Here is a 23,781-nt window from a genome sequence, read left to right as displayed (position 1 = left end):
CCCCGGGCCTTTAGAGACAGGGTCTCTTTTTGTTTCCCAGATTTGAGTGCAGTGGTGTGATTGTAGCTCACTGCAGCTTCAAATTCCTGTGCTCAAGCGATCCCCCCACTCAGCCTCTTGAGTGGCTGAGACTAGAAGCATGGACCACCATGCCCAGCTGGAAGCTGCTAGCTCTTATAGTTGATCTTTTCTCATCTCCCCAGTTTTCTCATATGTAGGGATAATTATAAAAATCGTCAGCAGTGGATGTGTCTGTGTGGCGGAGCTGGTCATTGAACTGTTAGTAAGCCTTTGGGGAGATTCTGCTCCCCTATGTTGAAAGCTTTTTTTTTTTTTTTTTTAAATAGCATGCTTGATGCCTCTTTGTCTTCATCTTTGGGGCTCATTTATCAGGTCTGTGTTACTGGGAGAAGTCCCACTCAATTTTCTGTTTTGCATGTAACTAGTGTAGATGAAAAACTTTCTGTCTGTAATCACTTCCTATTTTTGTCATTAATTCAGGAAAAGTCTGATCAGTCAGAAATTATTTTTTTGGTTTACTCCCTTCTCAGATTGGGATCTTGATTATTTTAAACTTTAAATAAGGAACACTGAATTAATTGATGCTGCAGTTAGTCCGCCTGGCTAAGACCCAATGGAGGATTTCTTCAGTAGTGGGTGACTGTCTTGCCAATCCCCCCCTCCCTCCACTTTCCATATTTTTCTTTTCCTCACATCACAAAGCTTTAGACATCCTTTTGCCACTTCCCTGATTTCTGTTTCTTATTAAACTGTGGATGTAAAGGAACTGCAGGAGGGCAAGTGGTTAGATGACTTTCTTTTCTACTGTCAAAGTGTGTCGCTAAAGAGCTTCCCTTCCCTGAATTTACCCATGCTTTAGATAAACAGCCTGAGGGAGCTACTTACTAAACTATACCTGATGTAATAGTATTGTTTCCAAGAGTTAAAAATTTTTATAGTCATATTATGCACACACATTTCAATACACAGTTTGGCCATTTTGGATCCTTACCTTCAAAACGTATTTACGAGGACTTGCCATATTAGGCTTCACCTGGGGCATCCTATGGCCTCGTTTTACCCTCATCAGCCTTTAGGCTTGTCTGAGAGTAGTTTATAATCTATTGGTCTATGCTAGATTCATGCTTTGTTGGTATTCTCAGGAATCCAACAGTTGTTGGCTGAGAAGAAAAGATCACCAAAAAAATCTGTGTAATCAGAATGTTCTTCCTCCCAAGTGACAAAATGAATCAGTTGTGTTTTTTTTAAGGAGTGAAAAGTTAGTTCCTCCTTTTAGCAGCAAAAAGGAAAGGGGAAAAAAGGGCAGCTTTGACATTTCTTTTCAGACATCCAAAGAAAGGTTGCGGTTGTCTGGCACAGGCATCACAAGGGTTCTGATTTTGCAGCTTAGCAACATTTCTCAGACAGCCCCTTGCCTTATAACTACGCTCCCTCTCCATCATGCCTGCCCAAACATAGCTGGAGCCTGCTGGACATGAGGTTTGAGAACTCAGAATTTCATGTGAGAAAGTGGGGTCATGTGTAGGCAGTTCTCTTTAAAAGTCCTTGATGAAGGGAAGAAAAAGGACTGTAAGTGGTGGTGCAATGTGGAGTCGAGGAATTTTTTCTTTTTTCTTTTTCTTTTTAAGGGAGAGACTTGGGCGTGTTTAACTGCTGATGGAAAAGACCCAATTGAAAGTGAAAAGTTCCCCCACAGATTGTCTGCTGGATGAGAGTGAGGGATTATAACTGTATAGTGGACAAATTAAGCTGTTAACAGCTGAACACACTGAGGAATCTTAGCTTCACTGATAGTGGCACAAAGAAACATTAAGTTCATCCTGATGTGCTATAGTATGAAGTCCACAGCATCACCTGGAAGGATTCTTGCCAAATATATTGAACCTAAATATAATCTAGCCAGTAGATCTAACACCCTTCCAGTTTACAAGCAATCAGTATAGAAGATAAACAAGTTAAACAGTAGTACCATAGGAAGTAAACAGAATGGGGTACATCCTGTAGGACAAGTGATTTAGTCTTTTTTCCTTTTTTTTTTTTTTAAATTGAGACAGAGTCTCACTCCTCACCCAGGCTGGAGTGTAGTGGTGCAATCTCGGCTCACTACAGCCTCTGCCTCCTGGGTTCAAGTGATTCTCCTGCCTCAGTTTCCCAAGCAGCTGGGATTACAGACACATGCCATGATGCCTGGCTAAATTTTTTGTATTTTTAGTAGAGACAGGGTTTTGCCATATTGGTCAGGCTGGTCTCGAACTCCTGGCCTCAAGTGAGCCACCCACCTTGGCCTCTCAAACTGCTGGGATTACAAGTGTGAGCATCTGCACCTGGCTGATGATTTAGTCTCTCTAATAAGTCAATGTCAGAAAGTGCAAAAGAGTAGGCAAGAGATGGATTCTTCTAGATGGTGGCACAAGAGACATAACTAAATGTATTATGTAGTTCTTAATTGGATCTGGATTTGCACAAATCAGATGTAAAAAGACATTGGTCAAAGAGTTGGGGAAATTTGAAAATCTCCTGGGTTTTAGATATTAAATAATTTCTGTTAATTTTGGTAGTTATGATAATGGTATTGTGGTTTGGTAGATATTTTTAGAGATGTATAGTGAAGTATTTAGGGCTAAAATGTCTTGATGTCTATAATTGACTTTAAAATACTTCAGCAGAAACAAAAGATAAAGCAAATACAGCAAAAAAAGTTAATATTTTTTAAATCTATGTGATGAATATTAGGTTGTTCAGTCTTTGTGTTAGAAAATTTTATTAATAAAAAGACTAAAAAGAAAAAAATGTATGAGATTGAATATACTGGAAGTGTAAGATTACTTAAAAGGTGAGAGTTTAAATCACTGGTGGAGGGGCTGGGCATGGTGGCTCATGCCTATAATTTTAGCACTTTGGGAAGCCAAAGTGGGAGGACTAATTGAGGCTAGGAGTTCAAGCCCAGCCTGGGCAACATAGCAATACACTATATCTCAAAAAAAAAAAAAAAAAAAAAAAAAAATTAGCCAGGCGTGATAATGCATGCCTGTAGTCCCAGCTACTGGGGGAGGCTGAGGTGGAAGAATTGGGTGATCTCAGGAGTTTGAGGTTACAGTGAGCTATGATTGTGCCGCTGCACTCCAGCCTGGTTGACAGAGTGACACCCTGTCTCAGAATGAATCAATGAATGAATGAATAATAAATAAATTGCCAGTGGAGGAATTGGCCCAAACAGGAGAGAAGTCAGCTATTCTATTATAATTTAAAGGAAGGACTGGGTACAGTGACTTATACCTATAATCCAAGCACTTTGGAAAGCTGAGGTGGGGGGATCACTTGAGCCCAGGAGTTTGAGACAAGCCTGGGCAACATGGCAACCCTGTCTCTATCGCAAAAGAAAATCAGCTGGGCGTGGTGGTTCCCGCCTGTGGGCCCAGCTACTTGGGAGGCTGAGGCTGATTGCTTGAGCCTGGGAGGTTGAGGTTGCAGTTCACCACCACTGCATCCAGCCTGGGCAGCAGAGTGAGACCTTGTCTGTCTGTGTCTGTGTCTGTCTGTCTCTCTCTCTCTCTCTCATTCACACACACAAAGAAGGAAGATGAGGAATATGCTGAGTCAGTTTTGTATCTATAGCTTTGTATAGTAGTGGAAAATTGAAAAAGTTCATGTCTGATGGCTTCTACTTTATGATATAGATGGCAAGGTCATCTGCTGCAAGAGGGCTTGTGAGAAGGTCAAAATTTTGGAAAGATTGCAAATGAATTTAAATATTTGATAGCAAAAGCAGAAGCAGTGCATACAAAGCTGCGTAGAGTTGCCAGGTAGTTTTGAGGGCCCAGTTGAGATTGGTGATGTGAATTTGTAGTAGACTGATATGCCCCATTGTTTGTCTTTCTCAATCAATGTTTGGCCACTTGAGTGCTCGCTGAAAGAAAGTAGGTAGCTGATTTCATCCAGGGTTTTGCTTTTGCTGTTGAGTGTGACAAGATGGAAGGGCAGGCAGTCTGGGGTACTGTGAAAAGGCTTGAAGTGCTGGACCTAGAATGCCTGATGAAGTACTGGATGAAGCTTGGTTAAGAAGGGATGAGCCATAAACTCACTGTTTTCCACATTGGACCCCTCATCTTTTTTCTTGTGAAGCCTGTATCCATGACTGCAAAGGGCCTGGGATCTTTACCTACTTACAAGTGAATAAATGAGTCTGTTATTGTTTCATGAGACTCCTTGGTCAGACACAAAAGATTTTCTTATTCACAGGGAGTAGCATGGTGTGATCCTGCTTTGTGTTGATTGCCTATGTTCCCCAGTGCCCACAGGGTGACACAGGTAGGCCCACATGGATGCTGCACATGCATTGGATTTGCATCACAGCCTAGAGACACTGAGCTTGGGGGTTTTACCCCTTTTACAGTAAATAGAAGTCATTCTGCTCTTCGTCTCCTGAGGAGACATTGTCTTATTCCTTGAGGTTGCATGTTGCAAAACAATCCTGAGAGATGGCCCAAGTAACAGCCACTAGAGACTTGTATTCTTGGCATTCCCAGCCAGAATATGCAGGAAGGGCCAGGGTCTGTGACAGATTGCCTCTCCCGACATCCCATCAGTGCCCCATCCACAGAGTGATGGCAGTGAGGGAACTGCTTTTTGTTTCCCATTTCTCTTCATAGTACCTCCATCCTTAGGGGCACTTAGCCTGGAAATTCTCATTCATTTGGTACAGATCATAGTCTGTGCCAAGTAACTCTTCCTACAGGTAGCTCCTGCTTTAGAAGGTTACTGGTATGTGTGTGTGGCTTTGGGAAGGACAGCAGTGGGATGGGTAACAGGTAATTTTTAATATGCTTAAAAGTTCTGAGACCCAGGCTGGGCTCAGTGGCTCGTGCCTGTAGTCCTAGTGCTTTGGGAGGCTGGGGTAGGAGGGTCACTTGAACCCAGGAGTTCAGGACCAGCCTGGGCAATATAGCTAGAACCCCAGCTCTACAAATAATAACAATAATGGTAATAATAATAACTGCAAATTTTTAAAAAGTTCCAAGGCCCATTGATAGTTCTTTCTAGTATGTTAGCAACTTAGTAGGAGGGGTGTAAACTAGTTCTGCTTACCCCAAATTTTTTGGGACCCTAAAAATAAAGAGCTATCAAAATCAATCAGAGTTCTAGGACTTTTGGGCCAGGGATATCTCAGGAACGGTCAGCAAGGGCAGCTAAGGTTGTGACTTTAAAGAGCCTGAATGCTGCTTGTCTTCATTCAGTTCAGCAGAATGGTATTCCAGACTGGCTGTAATCTGTCCAGTCGGACCCTCTCTGAGATGCATACTAAATTGTTAAACAATCAAACTTTATCAGGGAATGGTTAGGACTCATAAATAAAAGATGGAAACTTTGGATAAACAGAGAAATACGCCACAGTATTAAATTGGAAATGGAATATTAGAATGATTTTAGTTCTTCTGGAACTGTTTTATACCTTAATGCCATTCCAATCAATCCCAATACATTTATTTTTTAATTGGACAAAATAAATACATAGTGAATTCTGAAAGAATAAATAGATGCTGGTTTCTTTTTCTTTTTCTTTTTTTGTCTGAACATAATAAACAGATATTTCTACCATAGTTGATGTGATTGTAGAATAGACACCAAAAACAAATTCTCTCTCATGAGGGGAATCAATCTTTTATAGGAATTTGAACTTAGGACAGTCATTTTGGGCTACAATCTTGACCTAAAAAGATACAAGCTTGGGTTTTGTACTTAGGGGAGCAGAAAAAGTCATTCTGTAGAAAGAAAAAAACCAAGGAAGAGAAAAGAGACCAGGACAGGTAGAGAAAGAATACTCCCAGTTTCTAGCCTCTAGTGTCCTTTTGAGGCAGTAATATTCCTGTCTTCTGGTTCTCTGATTCATCCTAAATCCTTAGAATGAATATTCCTTTATTTGTTAAGCTATTTCAGGTTGCTTTATTTACTGGAGACCGAAGTATCTTAAGTGATGGGGATACGACAAAGAATAAAGCAAACAGAGACCCCGCCTCAAGGAACTTTACATCTCCTTTTTTTTTTTTTTTTTAAAAGACAGAGTCTCGCTCTGTCACCCAGGCTGGAGTGCAATGGTGTGATCTCAGCTCACTGCAGCCTCCACCTCCCAGGTTCAAGCAATTCTTGTGCCTCAGCTTCCTGAGTAACTGGGATTACAGTCATGTGCCATCACACCTGGCTAATTTTTGTATTTTTGGTAGAGTGGAGGTTTCACCATGTTGCCCGGGCTGGTCTTGAATTCCTGGCCTCAAGTGATCCACCCACCTCGGCCTCCCAAAGTGATGGGATTACAGGCGTGAGCCACCACGCCCGGCCCTTTACATCTTATCAGAAGGAAAGAGATCACAAATAAGTAAATACTTGCTGATGGTGTTGAGTCTTATAGTGAAAAACAAGACAGGGTAAGAGGAGCGTGTTTGGGTGCATGTGTGCTATCAGCAAAGGTCCTGCTGAGAAGATCGCATTTGAGCAGATATAAGGGAGCAAGAGATTAAAATATCAGGGACAAGATCTATCCAAGCAGAGGCAGGAGCAAATGCAAAGACACTGAGACTGGAGCCTACTTAGCGTGTTCAAGGACCATCAGAGAGGTCTTTGAACAACTGGAAGAGAGTGAGTGTGAGAGTGATAGATGAGGTCAGAGGGGGTGTGTGTGTCTGTGTGTGTATGTAATGATACAGGGCTCTGTGGGTCAAAATAGAGTTTAGTGGAGTGGAAAACCTTTGGAGGATTTAAAGTGACTTGTATTTTCAAAGGATCTCTAGTTGCTCTAATTAGACCAGAGAGTGGTCGAGGGCAGTAAGAAGGAGACCAGTGAGAGATAATCATGGTGGTGTGGACCCAGACAGTAGAAGTGGAGGAAATCAGAGTTAGAACCTGGATAATTTTCTAAGGAATAACTGACATGATTTGCAAATAGATTCGATGAGGAGGGTATGATTAAAACAGGACTGCTCCCAGATTTTTAGCTTAAACTATTGTAAGTAAGGATGGACTTGCCATTTCCTGAGATGGGGAAGGCTTGGGGGTGGGGTGGGGTTCAGTTTTGAGGTACTCTTTGAGGTGCCAATCCAGACATCCAAGTGGGGAAGTCTCTTGGTGTCCTCTGAACTATTGTAAAATATTTCTCACTGGACTCCGTTCTGGTGCCAATTCCGCATAATTCAGCCTTGAATACTACAACTTGCAATTTCTCCTCCATCGTCTGATCATGTTCTTATATAAAACCCTTCAGTAAATAACCTCAATCTGTATTTACTAAGCATCTTTAAATTCCCTTAATAATTGACTACCTCCGTTGAATTTCAGAAGGTCCAAAAAGAAGTTATATGTCAGTGTTGTAAAACTAGATGAAGATGTAGATACAGAACTGAATCTTTCTCTTGTTCTCTGTTTTTTAACAGCTGTTTTCACTCATTAGCTCCTGAGGTAAACAAATTGAAAAAATGAGTGAACTGGAACAGTTGAGGCAAGAAGCAGAACAACTGCGGAATCAGATTCAGGTAAAACTTTTTCATTTCCGAATGTTAACACTTATTTACAGGAATCTACAAAATTTGCCTATTTATCAGTCTATATTAAATGATTTCGAAGGCTAGAAATGGTCTTTTTTCTCTCACATGTGAAGTAAGAACTAAGGTCTATTTGTGTTTATCATGTCTCGAAAGAACTCTTCAAAATTCATTGCAAACAAGTACCTATGTAGAAGAATGACCTCTATGAAAGACAGACATAATTCTCTCTTGATTTACGTGGCGAGAATCATAGATTTTTGGTACAAAACTGATGTAGATAGTGTCACAATGTAATACACTAGGAAAATACTAATCTGTACATTAGATTGCAGAAAATCATTAGGCTGGGCACAGTGGCTCATGTCTGTAATCCCAGCACTTTGGGAGGCTGAAGCAGGTGGATCACCTGAAGTCAGGAGTTCAAGACCAGCCTGGCCGACATGGTGAAACTCCGTCTCTACTAAAAATAGAAAAATTAGCCGGGCGTGGCGGCATGCACCTATAATCCCAGCTACTTGGGAGGCTGAGGCAGGAGAATGGCTTGATCCCTGGAGATGGAGGTTGCAATGAGCTGAGCTCGTGCCACTGCACTCCAGCCTGGGTGACAGAGCAAGACTCTGTCTCAGAAAAACAAAACAAAACTATTAGTGGCAGAATCAAAACATGTCTGACACCTTTTACTCTTGGAATCAACTCAAAACAGTAAGGATAAGAAACAACTACAAACTCCATCTTTAACAAAATTAAAAGACACTAGATCTTCAAAGCATAATAGGATGGGGAGGAGTTGCCAAATGCAGTGAAGCAGCAGCACGTGGAGATGCTCTGAGAGGAGGCGTCTGCGTGGGGAGCACTCTCTAAGAGACAGCACCACGGTCCCTTCTTTGGAACAATGGGAACAGATGCTTCCTTGGGCTTCATTAGCACTGAGAAATATCAAGGAAGGCAGAGCTAAAAATGAAAGGATATAGACATGCCATCTTGTAGGAAGCCTGGCGGTAAGCAGGGTGGAGGAAAGAGGCTTTGAGTTGTGAGTAGCCTGGCAGCTGCCTCCTCCTTTTCCCAGAGAAAAGTAAAGGCTAAAGCAACGTACAAGGGTAAGCAGGGAGAATCTCATAACTTGGAACACAGCTGCGGCTTTTCCCAGTTTGAACCTCTTGCAATAGCTGTTTCTGAAGAATTTATCTAATTTAAAAGTGAAGAGTAGGCTGGGTGCAGTGGCTCACGCCTGTAGTCCCAGCACTTTGGAAGGCTGAGGTGGGAGGTTTGCTTGAGACCAGGAGTTCAAGACCAGCCTGGGCAACATAGGGAGACTCATTAAACATTAAACAGAAAAACATTAGCCGGGTGTGGTGGTTTGCGCCTGTAGTCCCAGCTGCTCGGGAGGCGGAGGCGGGAGGATTGCTTGAGTCCAGGAGTTTGAGGCTGCAGTGAACCATGAACACACCACTGCATTCTAACTGGACAAAAGAGCAAGACCCTGTCTCCAAAAATCAAATCAAATCTCTACAAAAATGATACAAGAAGAGAGAAGAAAGGATTAGGAAAAACAGGGATGAATGAAGAACATTCACCAGAAAAGTGTTGATTCTGAGTGAAGTCATAACCAGACAGACGTATTGCCAGGAATTCAAGAAAGTTAATTATTTCGATGTGAGTAAGAATTATGAGTTGAAACCTTAGGTATCTGAATGAGTTGAAACCTTAGGTATCTGAACAAATTTCAGAACAAAGGAGAGATTTGTTTTGCCTGGGATACTCACAGAAGGCTTTGCAGGCTTGTCTCTGAATTCGATGTTACTGCACCCACTAGAAGGAATTTCTGCCTTCTGTACTTTGTGTCACTTACTCCAGATGCTGAACAGGAGCAGCTGATTGGCTAAACCACGTGGCCACACGCCCATCCTCACACCGACTCTGTGAAGTCGATGGTGTTACTTCATTTAATAGTTCAGGAAGCTGAGGCTCAGTGAGATTAAATAAATTGCCAAGGTAACAGATCCAGGATTCAGACCAGGTGTGTTTTGCTAGAACTTAAAGTGGGTTCTCCCAGTCTTAGTTACTGATGTCCTTTCCTGTGACCTGTGCTGTAGCCATGCTAGTCTGGTTCCCTGAACAGGCATTACTCTTTCTCATCTGTTACCTTTTATCAAATTATTCCCTTGGCCTGGAGTTTTACTACCTCTGAGCCAATTTTGCTCTTTGGAAATTCTGTTGAGTCCTAATCTTCCAAGAGCCCTCCACTTGGATTTATCATTTTTTTTTTTTTTTTAATTGAGATGGAGTCTCACTCTGTCACCCGGGCTGGAGTGCAGTGGTGCGATCTCGGTTCACTGCAACCTCTGCCTCCCAGGTTCAAGCGATTCTCCTGCCTCAGCCTCCCGAGCGGCTGGGTCTACAGGCGCACACCACCATGCCCAGCTAATTTTGTATTTTTAGTAGAAACGGGGTTTCACTATGTTGGCCAGGGTGGTCTCGATCTCTTGACCTTGTGATCTGCCTGCCTTGGCCTCCCAAAGTGTTGGGATTACAGGTGTGAGCTCTCGCGTCTGGCCAAGTTTCTTAACTTCACTGATGATCAGTATCTTTGCTGTGAAGCAAGAGTACCAGTACCCCACTTTATATGTTTCTGCAGAGGATTAAGTGAAATAACACATAGAGGACTTAGTCTACTGCCAGCAAGTGGCAGATTTTTACTCGTGCAGCATGTTGGACTTCTGTTATAGAGCTGATCACGGTCTGCCTTGTGTTGTAGTTCCTTGTGCACGTTTACCCCTACTGTTTGTAGCTAAATGGATAATTTTGTGTCTTAATCATCTTCATATCTCACTAGCATCCCAAGCACAATGTCGTGGGCGCAGGTGCTCACCGAATCATCTCCTCCCATGATTTCAAGTAACCACATATATGTAAAATACTACATACTTTTCTTAGTTTAATTGTCACACTATATTTAAAAATCTTTCCGGCCGGGCGCGGTGCTCACACCTGTAATCCCAGCACTTTGGGAGGCCGAGGTGGGTGGATCACAAGGTCAGGAGATCGAAACCATCCTGGCTAACACGGTGAAACCCCGCCTCTACTAAAAATAAAAAAAAAAAAATTAGCCAGGAGTAGTGGCAGGCGCCTGTAATCCCAGCTACTCTGGAGGCTGAGGCAGGAGAATGGCATGAACCTGGAAGGCGGAGCTTGCAGTGAGCCGAGATCACGCCACTGCACTCCAGCCTGGGCAACAAAGCGAGACTCCGTCTCAAAAAAAAAAAAAAAATCTTTCCTTTCTTCCTCCTCTCATCCAGAAATATGATCTATATTTTTACCTTACTATGGTGTAAATACATGGTATAATATATATTTACTATGTATTGTAGTAGATTATTTGTTTTAAATTTTAAAAAATGCAAATAGAGAAAACATTTTGTTTTCTTGTGTAATTGTTGTGTCTTTGATTTGGAAAAAAGTATGTATCATCTTTCTCTTGCACAAAGATCTTACCAGATTTTGTGTTTCTTGTGGTGCTGGACAGTACGAATTCAGCCTTTAATTGGGAATACTTTATATTCTGTTTTTTTTGTTTGTTTTGTTTTGCTTTCTTTTTTTTTTTTTTCTCAGAGACAGGGTCTCACTGTTTGCCCAGGCTTGTCTAAAACTCCTGGGCTCAAGCAGTGCTTCCCCCTCAGCCTCCCAAAGTGCTGGGATTACAGGCATGAGCCATCACGCCTGGCCTTATATTCTGTTTTATAATGGATAATAGTGTTCATAAGAGAGAGTTCTCAGTGTAAATAGAATCTTTGCATAATGTAATTTTGCACATAACTGCTGCTAACATATTTGTAGAATTCTTGTGTTCCAACATGATAATTTTTGTTACCAATTTTCACCGTAGTTTAGTAATTTCCATTTGCAGTTTTTAAATTGTGTTACTAATATTAATGTAAGCTCAATGAGGGCAGAGATTTTTGGTGTCTGTTGGTGCCTAGAATAGTGCCTGACACATAGTGTTCAACCAAGTTTTTTTGACAACTAACTAAATTTAAAAAGATAGTCTAAACAATGATAGTTCATTTTCATAAAGCTTGAAGTCAAAGAACCTTTTTTAAGAATTTGGTCTTCAACTCTACCATTTTTGGAACATGGTCCAGGCCCATCACTGTCATTTCTGGAAACTCTTCATTATAGGAAAGTGGGCTACATTATTCCTTACCAGATGAGGTCTTTAAACCCACAATTTGGCTAAGAATGAAAAAATAAAATCATATGTTTTGTGCCACTGCTTGTGAACACCCTTACTTAGAAATATTCTAAGTGGTTATAAATAGGTTGAAAGGGCAGCCAGAAAGATGTCCGCCATCCAGTGTTTGCTGTGAGCTGAAGCAGGCATTTTTCCCTTGGCTGACTGGAACAAGTTGTCCATTTGGGACATTTATTCAGCAAACATTGTGTGCCTTCTCCTTGCCCAGGAGTATGCAAGTACTTAAACACTGTATAGGAAAAAAAAAAATTGAAGAGGGTACTACTGTAACCTTTGTGGAAAAAAGTTTCAGTCTAGCAGAAAGGATTTAATTGCATTTCTTATTTTTCTATGTGTATAAATCCTCTAAATTTGTTAACTGATAAATTTGAAAAAAACTGATTAAGTGTGATTTAAAACTTTTTTTGTTTATTAAATATGTCTTTGCAGTCTTTAATTTTTTGTTAATTTCTGCTTCACCATCTTCCTTTTGATAATCCTTTTCAGTTCTCTCAGATTTTGTTCAGAAGAGGCAAATCCATAGAGAAATAAAGTAAATTAGTGATTGTTAAGGGCTGGGAGAGAAAAAGGAATTAGGAGATATGGAGTTTCTTTTTTGGGGTGATGTAAATGTTCTGTAATTAGTGGTGATGGTTACACAACATCGTGATACTAAAAACCACTGGATTATATGCCTTAAAATGGTTAAAATGGTTTGATTTAGGTTATATGGTTTTTATGTTAAAACATTTTTTAAAGATTATGTGGTATAGTGAAAAGTAAATTAGCAAATCTACATTTTCAAAAAAAGTATCACTGTAGTCATTCCACAGGTTTCTAAATGCATTATAATCATCCTTCTTTACTTCAGGATGCTCGGAAAGCATGTAATGATGCAACGCTTGTTCAGGTAAAGTTTTGTTTTTCTTTATTTCATTTTGGTAACTCATAAAATAATTTGACATTGAGGCAAATGACAGATCCTGGTATTAGTACTTAATTGAAAAAAGTTAAATGAAATCTCTGTGTAAAAGCACTTTATAATTTGCCAAATGCTATACAGTGCGAGTGCTTTTTAAAATATATTGTTAAAATAGACGTGTATGGAAAAATAAATGCTATACAAATATACCAGCTATACCAACATGGTGAAACCTCATCTCTACTAAAAATACGAAAAGTTATCTGGGCATAATCCCAGCTAGTCGGGAGGTTGAGGCAGGAGAATTACTTGAACCCGGGAGGCAGAGGTTGCAGTGAGCCAAGATTGCACCATTGCACTCCAGCCTGGGCGACAGAGTGAGACGCTGTCTCAAAGAAAAAAAAAAAAAAATTTATATATATATGTACATATATATATGTGTGCATAGGTATACACACACACATATGTGTATATATATAGATTCAAGGCCAAGCATGGTGGCTCATGCCTGTAATCCCAGTACTTTGGGAGGCTGAGGTGGGAGGATCACTTGGGGTCAGGAGTTTGAGGCCAGCCTGGCCAACATGGTGAAACCCTGTCTCTACTAGAAAAAAAAAATTAGCTGGGCCTGGTGGTGCCTGCCTGTAATCCTAGCTACTTGGTAGGCTGAGGCAGGATAATCGCTTGAACCTGGTAGGCAGATTTTACAATGAGCCAAGATCACACCACTGCATTCCAGCCTAGGACACAGAGTAAGACTCTGTCTCAAAAAAAAAAAAGGATTATATATATTTATGTATGTATATATGTATATATAGATTCATATAGTTTATGCTTCTTTTTAAATAGTTTCTGATTCTTTTTGGTATACCCGAATTAAGTGGTTTTTTTCCTTGTGAAAACTCATAGGTTGGGAATGATAGTAAGAGGGGTTAAGAAAAATAATATTTTAAAAATCTTTGGAAGGCTTCGTGTTTAATTAATATTGATAATTATTATTAAGAAAGTATTTTATGTGCTTTACAAATATAAAATTGGCTTTCTTACAGTTAAAATTATAAATGTTTACTGTGATCATTTGCTACTAGATTTTTATTTGTGGCTGGTTTTTTATTAAAGCATAGAGGTTTATCTATTTTTAGTTAACAGTCTGCAGAAGGCATTCTTATTATATATTTATATATATTATTTATAATAGCATGTAGGATTATTTTAAACTAATCATAATTTTCATGAACATATTGATCCCATAACGGCTCTGTGGAATTATATCTATTAAATTTCTTCGATTACTATAAATGTACTTTGTTTTTTTCACTCCTCACTGTTTCTAGTTCAAGTTGTCTCATGAACCATGACTAAGGTAAAGAATAACATTTTTGTTGCTTTCAAAAGATTACATCAAATATGGACTCCGTGGGTCGAATACAAATGCGAACAAGACGTACACTGAGGGGCCACCTAGCTAAAATCTATGCTATGCACTGGGGATACGATTCCAGGTTTGTACCTGTCATTACCTGTCATTTTTAAACTGTCTCAGAATTATTTTCATTAAGAACTATCATTTGCATTTTCTTTGTTTAAAAAGAGTATATTCATGAAGCATTTGCAGAAAATGCATCTCAGATGAAGGAACATGTTGCTTTCACTAAGAATATTAATTGACTCTTTAAAAGTTAAAAAATTTTTAATATGGAATCCAGGACAACTGTTTAGAAGAGGATTCCTTTTTTTTGCAGTGGGACATTGCAGACATTCTGTGTTTTTTAAATATGCTCAAAGCATTTTTCCTGTGTATTAACTTTGAGATTTCAGTTAATAAGCAAATATTTATTCAACACCTTCTATGTGCAAGTTATTGGTTATTGCTATAGGTACTTAATACATAAATTTGCAAATAATGGAAATTACACCGAACAAAGTTATTTCTATTGAATACATCTTTTACTCCCTTGACCCCATCACAGAAAGGCGTGTACTTGAATGTGCAAGCTGACTGTCTGCAGGTGCACGGGCACACGCACAGCTGCCACCTGGCCTGCAGTTACATAGATTGCTCATCACTGTCATTCACTATGTGTATAAGGCTACAGTGCAGCCTGTGCTTTTTCCATTGTCTGGCAATAGCAGGTGTGTCTGCTGCCACAGTGATTTACTTGTTCCTTTGATTTGGTTAATCTTAATGGGAAATGCCTAAACCGAGAAACTTCTGTTTTTTAATAGAAGTTGCACGTTTATTCTCTTCTCCTAGGAGACACTAAAATTGTAAAGTAGAAGAAGCCTCAATTGTTGCTCTAATTGGGATATTTGACCACAATAATATCGAACATGTCATAAAAGTATACAGTTGACAACTGACATAATGTCTTCATCTTTTTCTTTCTTTCTTTTTTTTTTTTTTTTTTTGTGACAGGGTTTTACTCTTATTGCCCAGGCTGAAGTGCAATGGGCGATATCGGCTCACTGCAACCTCTGCCTCCCAGGTTCAGTGGCTTCTCCTGCCTTAGCCTCCCAAGTAGCTGGGATTACAGCATCCACAACCATGCCTGACTAATTTTTCTATTTTTAGTAGAGAGGGGGTTTCACCATGTTAGCCAGCCTGGTCTTGAACTCCTGCCCCTCAGGTGATCCAACCGCCTCAGCCTCCCAAAGTGCTGGGATTAATCAGATGTGAGCTACCGCGCCTGGCCGAATATCTTACTCTATTTCTTAAAGGAGTTTAAGATAAAAATAGTTTACCTGTTGATAAAGCAAATTTTTAATTCAAAATATAATAACATGAAACAGTGTTTATGGTTCTTGCTTTCCTTAAACATTTTCTCAAGACTGTTAATCTTTATAGAAAACTGAAAGTATCACCCAGGAACCTATCTCACATAGTCTTCCCACCCATCGTATTGTCAGTCCATTACTTAATGTTCTCCTTAACTCTTATGCTGATGATGGCAATTGATTTCTAAAGAATTTTCTTTAGATTCCATCCTATACGCCACTATCAGATAGATCTTCCCTTTTGTAAAACCTTGTAGTGATTGCTACCTGAGAACCTGATAAATTTATTTACCTCTAGGGAAGGTAAATAACTGGGTGGCTGATGATAGACCCAGGAAGGGGCCTTTTAAAATTTTTTTCTGTATATCCTTTTTTATTTTTTGAATTTTACACCATGGTGAAAAATAAAAATTCCAAACAAGGCTGGGTGTGGTGGTTTATACCTGTAATCCTAGAACTTTGGGAGGCCAAGCAGGTGGATCACTTGAGGTCAAGAGTTCGAGACCAGCCTGGCCAACATGGTGAGATCCCATCTTACCAGTTGTGGTGGTGTGCACCTGTTATGCGAGCCATTCGGGAGGCTGAGGCAGGAGAATCACTTGAACCTGAGAGACAGAGGTTGCAGTGAGCTGAGATCACGCCATTGGACTCCAGCCTGGGTGACACAGTGAGACTCTGTCTCAAAAAAAAAAAAAAAAAAAAAATCCAAACAAAACGAATTTAGTGGCTAAAATTACTTAGGAGTTCATACTCTAGCTTAACAAAGCTTTCTGCAGTTTAAGCCCAGTCTGCTTTTCTCACCTTATTTTTCCTTTTTCTCACAAACTCTGTACTACTGGAAGACTCACAATTTCTGAAACACTCACTGTGTTTTCCTACCTGTCATTGATCTTAAAGCTTTCTCCTAAAATACAGCCTTTTCTCTGTCTTTAGCTCTCAACATTTTCTTTCAAGACTCATTCTCTTTTGATTAACTCAACTAGCCGTTGTTCCTCCTTTACTCTCCTGTGGTATTTATTTTATACCCCTCTTCTGACAGTTTTTACTTATTTGATTTAATATAAATATGAGTAAATGTCTTATCTTCACCAGATGGTAGAGGCCTCAAGAGCAGGAGATGTATCCTGCATTGTACCTCTAGTACTGTCATATTCTCAGGCTCTCAATTGGTGTTTTTAGATTGGATAAAATATGGTTGTTAGGCTACTATGTACATTCTTGTCATTAAATTTAAGTAAGTCAGTAAGTACTAAACCAGTCAGCTAATATCCCTCCAAATCTTGTATAACTAAAATGTTGTTATGACAAAAAAGTTTAATCATAGCCAGACATTTTTAGTCAGTTGCTAAATTTTATTTTATGAAATATGTTCAAAATTTTTGGCATGCAGCATACATTTTTTAAAAGTTGGAAGAACATATTTTGGTATCAAGTTTTTAATTATAAAGATTGTATTTTTTTCTCAATTATTCTACATTAATGCAATGCATAACCAATTTAAGCTGTTTTTTCCCTCTAAGTGTCAAATTATTTTTGTGTTTGTTCCTCTAGGCTGCTAGTCAGTGCTTCCCAAGATGGAAAATTAATTATTTGGGATAGCTATACAACAAATAAGGTAGAATTTCTTCATAATTCTTTTTAAATAACCTTATATTTGTTTGGCTGTTTACCAGTTCTTTCCTTTATTCTTTTACCTCAAACTTAAATTGCTTCCTGGGATAAATTTATTATAGTTTATTTTAATCTAGTTCTTCTCTTTTGTCTTAGTGTTTGCTTTTAATGTTTAACCCTTTTTTATTTCCAAAGATGACTTTGTGTTTTACTAGAGGGCTCATAGTACCATTATACATGTACTAATAAATGATGTTTTAAAATTCCCATTTCCTAATGTGACAAAGACCCAGAGATTGTAATTTCTAGTTGTGGATAAGTTAGATGGCTAGTGTGAAGCTCTTCTTTGGCCCACTCCAGGCATTGATTTGTGCTTCTGGACTGCTTAGAAGATACAGTAGATTGGAGGCAAATGACAACTTGTTTAGATCTCTTGGGGGTAATAGACTGTGGATGGTCCTAATACATCCACTGGAAGGAATCCCCAGTTTAAAATTGTTGAGTGGTAGTGAAAAAGCTTCAGGAATACTTTGATAAGTTTAAGACCTTTATACTCTGTGTATACATATTAGTATTTTTATTAAACATTTGAAAATACCATTTTGTGAAATAAACAAGAGCTTCAACCCGATTGAGATTTTAAAGCAAGCTAAGACAGTTTTGTAATATAATAGTTTTTCTTTATTAATCATCATTAAGCATGTTATCTTTCAACTATATTTTCATAAAACCAAAAAATGTATTTTAAGCATATTATTTTAGGTTAAGTGAGAGCATAGTAGTAGTCCTGCCATGTGTTGATTCCCTGTATGGACTGTTTAGCCGTGGTATTCTCATACACCTTACTTTTTTCCATCTGACTTTCAAATTATTGGTGTTAGGGTAACAAGGCAGCAGCAGATAGCATTGTGACCAGATCAATGCAAAACTATCACCATTGTTTGAATGAGAGCCCAGAATAAGGGCCTATTAATAGAGGGATGCTAGTGTCATCTTTTCATAGAAGACTCATGTAATCGACTCTGAGACTTGCTAATTATCTCCCTAGTTCTTGTTCAGAGTTGTGTTTGAGGAATTTTGAGCACTATTACAAAAATGAAAATTCTATTAAAACCTTTAACATTTTACACTTAATTTTTCAAATGGCAATATATTAACATTGAAACTTCTTTATGTTCTTTATTAAGAGAATTATTTCCAGGAAGAGCACTTTTTGACTCATGGTTTGATAATACAAAATAATAGGCATTTTAATGTGCATTAGCATTTTATTTTTCATGGTTCACTTTCTCAAGCCATTATTTTATTTGACTTATCTTTCTTAGATGTATTTAATTTTTAGTAATATTTACTTCATTGTAAATGGGTTTATGCAATAGATGATGGTTTTTGTAATCTGAGTTTTGTGTGACCGGTGTGTGCCCTACAGATGCATGCTATTCCTTTGAGGTCCTCCTGGGTGATGACCTGTGCTTATGCTCCCTCTGGTAATTATGTTGCCTGTGGAGGCTTGGACAACATCTGCTCTATATATAACTTAAAGACCAGAGAGGGAAATGTGAGAGTGAGCCGAGAGTTGCCGGGTCACACAGGTGAGCTTCCCTAAATATTCTTTCCCACCACACATGATTCCTTGTGTAGAATGTGCTGATCAAGGTCAAATAACAGATTGTGCTCGGCTGGCTAAAGGATGAGGATTAATCGGGTGGGAATAGAAATTATTATGAACCAAAGGAAACATTAACTTTTTATAGTCATACAAACAATCATAATTTTGTTTTTCTTTCAAAAATAGCTGTATTGTTTTTGTAAAAATGATAAGTTTATGGCACAAAATTCAAACTCATGAAAAATAAAGCAAATAAAATGTTCTCCATTTTCTGCTGCCATATAACCATTATGGGATTGTGGCATCTGTACTCAATTATATAGTTGAGAGTATGCATTAAGGTGCATTAGTGAAATACTTTTCACCATGATAGTGTATTGCTTTGTTTGCCAGTGTGCCCATCCTAGTTCAGTAGTGTAGTATTGGGTTAATGGTGTTAATTAGGAATTATTGCCACTGATCTGGTATCCATCCATCTGAATTTTTAACCATACTGTTTGACCTTGCTTTTACAAAATCTCTGGAATGGTGTTTTCCTGACATTTCCGTATTTTGAAACACTGATGAATGCTGAGCATTCAAATGCCACATCTTTCATAAAGTCTTCACTGTTGTTCTTTTGATTTCTCACGATATTTTTTTTTAAATATTTTTTATTTGAAAAACAATTTTTTTAACCGCTCCTTGCAGAGCAGGGCTAACTCACAGGCGGTGCGCCCAGAGGCGTCCTCTCACAGTATTTTAAAAGTATTTCTCCAGGGTGCTTAACACAGTCGGCCATAGATTATAGTTCTTCCCAAGGTAATTGTCTTAGGTGGCAGGGGCTGTGTCTTGCTCAGTTTGGTAGCTTTCAGAGTACCCAGCACAATGTCATTAACACGGTAAATGCCTAAGAATGGTTTGTTGATAACATTTAATTTATAGACAGTGTAGGATTTGAAGTAACTAAAAGTAGAACTATGTTGTTGCCCAAGTATTCTATTTTTAACAATATGTATTGCTATTTCATATGGTAGTTGAGTTATTCAATCAGTGATAACCTAAAATTTGCTACTCTTTATGCTGTAGGGTACTTGTCCTGCTGTCGTTTTTTAGATGACAGCCAAATTGTTACAAGTTCAGGAGACACAACTTGGTAAGTTTATTTCAAAAGCACACTGATTATGGGTGTGAGGGTGGTAGCAGGAACTGACATAAGAAGAGGTCATTGTCATTAAGTGTTGTATTTTATTTTTAATTACAGTGCTTTATGGGACATCGAAACTGCCCAGCAGACCACCACATTCACTGGGCATTCTGGAGATGTGATGAGTCTTTCTCTGAGTCCTGACATGAGGACTTTTGTTTCTGGTGCTTGTGATGCCTCTTCCAAATTATGGGATATTCGAGATGGAATGTGTAGACAGTCTTTCACGGGACATGTCTCAGATATTAATGCTGTCAGTGTAAGTGAATAGCATTTCCAGAGAAAATTTATTATGCATTTAAAATATTGAGCTCTGTGGCATGATTTTAACAACAAATTGCCTTCAAGGATTCTTATAAATAATGTGCTCTTATAACTTTGAATCTCCAAGTAATAAGCGTTTTTGATTTTTTAAAAAAGAAAGCTTCAATTCGTAGTCCTAGATCGTTTTTATTATTGTTGGATTTTGTTGTTGTTGTTGTTTGATTTTTTGAGACAGTCTTGCTCTGTCATCCAGGCTGGATTACAACGGCACAGTCATGGCTCACTGCGGCCTCGACCTCTTGGGCTCAAGCAATCCTCCCACCTAAGTCTCTTGGTAGCTAGGATTACAGGCACACACCACCATACACGGCCAATTTTTGTATTTTTTTATAGAGATGGAGTTTTGCCATGTTGTCCAGGCCGGTCTCGAACTCCTGAGCTGAAGCAATCCTCCTGCCTCAGCCTCCCAAAGTGTTGGGATTACAGGCATGAGCCATTGTTCCTGGCAACCTAGGTTTTTAATTGCTGGTGAATATCGCTTTTTTTTTTTGTTCAAAGTAGAGGGAGGGATTATCATGAGTAAACAAGCGGATCATGGATGTTCTGACAGTGAATTTAGATGAGAAAAAAGTGTCGTATCTCTGGGACCAAAGCGAACAACTCAGAGAGAACAATAAGGATGAAAACAGCAGCTGATGAGTGTGGAGTATAGCTTTTGAAGGCAGTGCAGCCCGGGACTAATCTTAGTTCTGCTGCCGTCAAGCACCTGTGTGACACTAGTCATGCTGTCTAATCTTCGTGAACCTAAGATTCTTCAGTTTTTAAAATAGGGATAATACCACCTACATCAGAGAATGGTGTGGAGACTAAATTAGGTATTAGATGCTCAGTAAATGGTATAAATAATAATTATTATTATTATTTAGAGACAGGGTCTCACTTGGTTGCCCAGGCTACAGGGCAGTGGCATGGTCATATCTCACAGCAGCCTTGAACTCCTAGGCTCAAGTGATCTTCCTTCCTCAACCTCAGGAGTACTGGGACTGCAGGCACTCACCACCACAGCTGGCTGGTTTTTTTTTTGTTTTTTTTTTAATCTTTGGTAGAGGCAGAGTCTCATTATGTTGCCCAGGCTGCTCTTGAACTCCTGGGCTCAGCGGTCCTCCCACCTCAGCCTCCCAAAGTGCTGGGATTACGAGGCATGAGCTACCATGCCTCGCTGGTATCAATTATTTATAAGCTACTTCATATTTTATAAAACTACCTAAACAGATAACCATAAATAGATTAAGCCAGGTAAAAAGTACTCAGTATATAAGAGGATAAGCTAGTCATAGGTGTCTGTAAATTAGGATAAAGTGAAAATAACATTTTGAATGACAATCAAAATGATTATGAAATAGTCAGAATTGATGGGGAGGGGTGTTAAAAGAAGGTAGGATACTGCTTGAGTTAGGTTACCTAAGCAGATCACATATGACTAGAGTGTCCAAAAGTACCATAATTGCCAAGGATTTTAATGTATGAGAAACATTCTAATTTTGTAACAAGACATTTTTGGGGAAAAAATTAGCTTTTCTTTATCGTGCACTTACTGAGAGTCATTTTTGTTTTACATGATTTTGTAGAAAACATCAGAGAAAGTAAATGCTGTGCTCACCTCATCCCCACCTCTTTGCCTTAGGCCAACCTGGTTAGAATAATAGAGTTTTAGAGCAGCAAACTTTAACCCTCTCTATCTCTCGGCCCATTACTTTTATCACATTGAGATGTTCTCTCATAATTTGCTAAATTCTTTATCAGGAATGAGTGTTGAATTTTCGTCAAATACTTTTTCTCCATCTAGTGAGGTGTTCGTGTGGTTTTTTCCAGCCAGTTAAAATGGTGTGTTTACATTGATTTTCTTTTTTTTTTTTTTTATTTAAGTCAAAACATTAGTATCATCTTTTAAAACTATAAGTAAATATAGAAGCCTTCCATTTGGAATAAAATGGTTCAAACAAAGATACTGTATATATAACAGTTTTCCTTTTTTCCTATGAAATTAAGACCAACTTTATTATATTTTTACTTTCAAATTATATTCAGTGAAGATTTCAACAGTGACATTTCTCACACTGTTTAGAATGTTAGGCTTAGAAATCAAACCGTAATAGTTTCATTTGTGGCTGAGCCCCATATATTCACTGATTGAGTTGCTGAAACTTTCCATTTGACTCTATATTTATGGGGCCTCTAGGTGTCTCTCAGCAGTAAAGACACTGTTAATAATTGTGAACTGTGATTATTATTTTCATTAACTCAGTGCCAGATTCAGTTATTTCTATCATAGATCAAGGCTTTTTTCCTCCCCAGCCCCCACTTTATTAAGGTATAATTGGCAAATTAAATTATATATATTTACAGTTTATAATGTGGTATCTTATTAGTTATAGGGCTTTTTAGGTTATCCATTTCTTTTTGAGTGTGAACATTCAAAGATTTTATCTATATCATCTCCATTGTCATATTTATTGGCTTATAGCTGTTTATTATACTCCCTCAATTATTTTTGGTATCTATAGAGTTTAAAGGATATCCTGCTCTCACATATGATGTTGGTAATTTGTGTTTTACTTTTTTCCTGATAGTCTAGGACTGTAGGTTGAATTGTGCCCATCTAAAATTTATGTGTTGAAGTCTTAAAGCCCAGGACCTCAGACTGTGACCTTATTTGAAAATAAGGTTGGTCCAGATATAATTGGTTAAAATGAGGTCATAATGGATTGGATGACACTAATCCAGCGTGACTATTGTCCTTATAAAAGGGGGAAATATGGAGACAGACAAGCATAGAGGGAAGATGATGTGAAGAGACACAGGAGAAGACAGTCATCTACAGGACAGAGAGAAGATTACAGATCTTTCTTTCACAGCCCTCAGATATCTTGGTTTCAAGCTTCTAGCCTCCAGAACTGTGAGACAATACATTCCTTTTGTTTAAGCCAGCCAGCTTGTGGTGCTTTGCTATTGCAGCCTTAGCAATAAATATATCTGGCTAGAATTTTTTTAATTTTATCTATATCTATACCTATCTATCAATCAACTATCTGCTCAGAGTACCAGCTTTTGTTCTGAATGATACTCTGCTGTTTTTCTGTTTCATTGATCTTTCACTCTCATCTTTATTATTTCTTTTCTACTGCTTCCGTGGTGTATTAGTTCGTTCTCACACTGCTATGAAGAAATACCTGACACCGGGTAATTTATAAGGAAAAGAGGTTTAATAGACTCACAGTTCTGCATGGCTGGGGAGGCCTCAGGAAACTTACAATCGTGGTGGAAGGCACCTCTCCACAGGGTGGCAGGAGAGAGAATGAGTGCGAAGGGGGAAGCCCCTTGTAAACCATCAGATCTCGTGAGAACTCACTATGGCAAGAACAGCCTTCAGGGAGCCCACCCCCATGATTCAGTTACCTCCCACCGGCTCCCTCACAACACTTGGGGATTTGGGGATTACAATTCAAGATGAGATTTGGGTGGGGAAACAAAGCCAAACTGATCACTTGGGCTTCATTTGCTTTTCTTTTTCTAGTTTTTTTTTTTTCTTTTTCTTTTTTTTTTTTTAGCATAAGTTATGATGTCCGCTCTTTC

The 23,781-nt window shown here is 38.8% G+C and overlaps 1 protein-coding gene across 2 annotated transcripts in view; it reads left to right on the top strand.

Annotated features, from left to right (window-relative positions):
- The window catches only part of GNB4 (guanine nucleotide binding protein (G protein), beta polypeptide 4), a 58,221-nt gene that overhangs the window by 19,185 nt on the left and 15,255 nt on the right, over positions 1–23,781 (top strand). For both annotated transcript variants that reach the window (XM_011980378.1, XM_011980379.1), the window contains exons 2-8: positions 7,443–7,541; positions 12,653–12,691; positions 14,099–14,205; positions 17,030–17,093; positions 18,519–18,681; positions 19,767–19,833; positions 19,942–20,143. In XM_011980378.1, the coding sequence (XP_011835768.1) occupies positions 7,485–7,541; positions 12,653–12,691; positions 14,099–14,205; positions 17,030–17,093; positions 18,519–18,681; positions 19,767–19,833; positions 19,942–20,143 (699 nt within the window). In that variant the 5' untranslated portion in view covers positions 7,443–7,484. The remainder of the gene's footprint in view (positions 1–7,442; positions 7,542–12,652; positions 12,692–14,098; positions 14,206–17,029; positions 17,094–18,518; positions 18,682–19,766; positions 19,834–19,941; positions 20,144–23,781) is intronic.

The sequence above is a fragment of the Mandrillus leucophaeus genome, unplaced genomic scaffold (assembly GCF_000951045.1).
Source record: "Mandrillus leucophaeus isolate KB7577 unplaced genomic scaffold, Mleu.le_1.0 Scaffold211, whole genome shotgun sequence".
Classification (NCBI taxonomy): domain Eukaryota; kingdom Metazoa; phylum Chordata; class Mammalia; order Primates; family Cercopithecidae; genus Mandrillus; species Mandrillus leucophaeus.
Note: the sequence above shows the minus strand (reverse complement) of the source record. Positions and strands in the feature narration are given on the sequence as shown.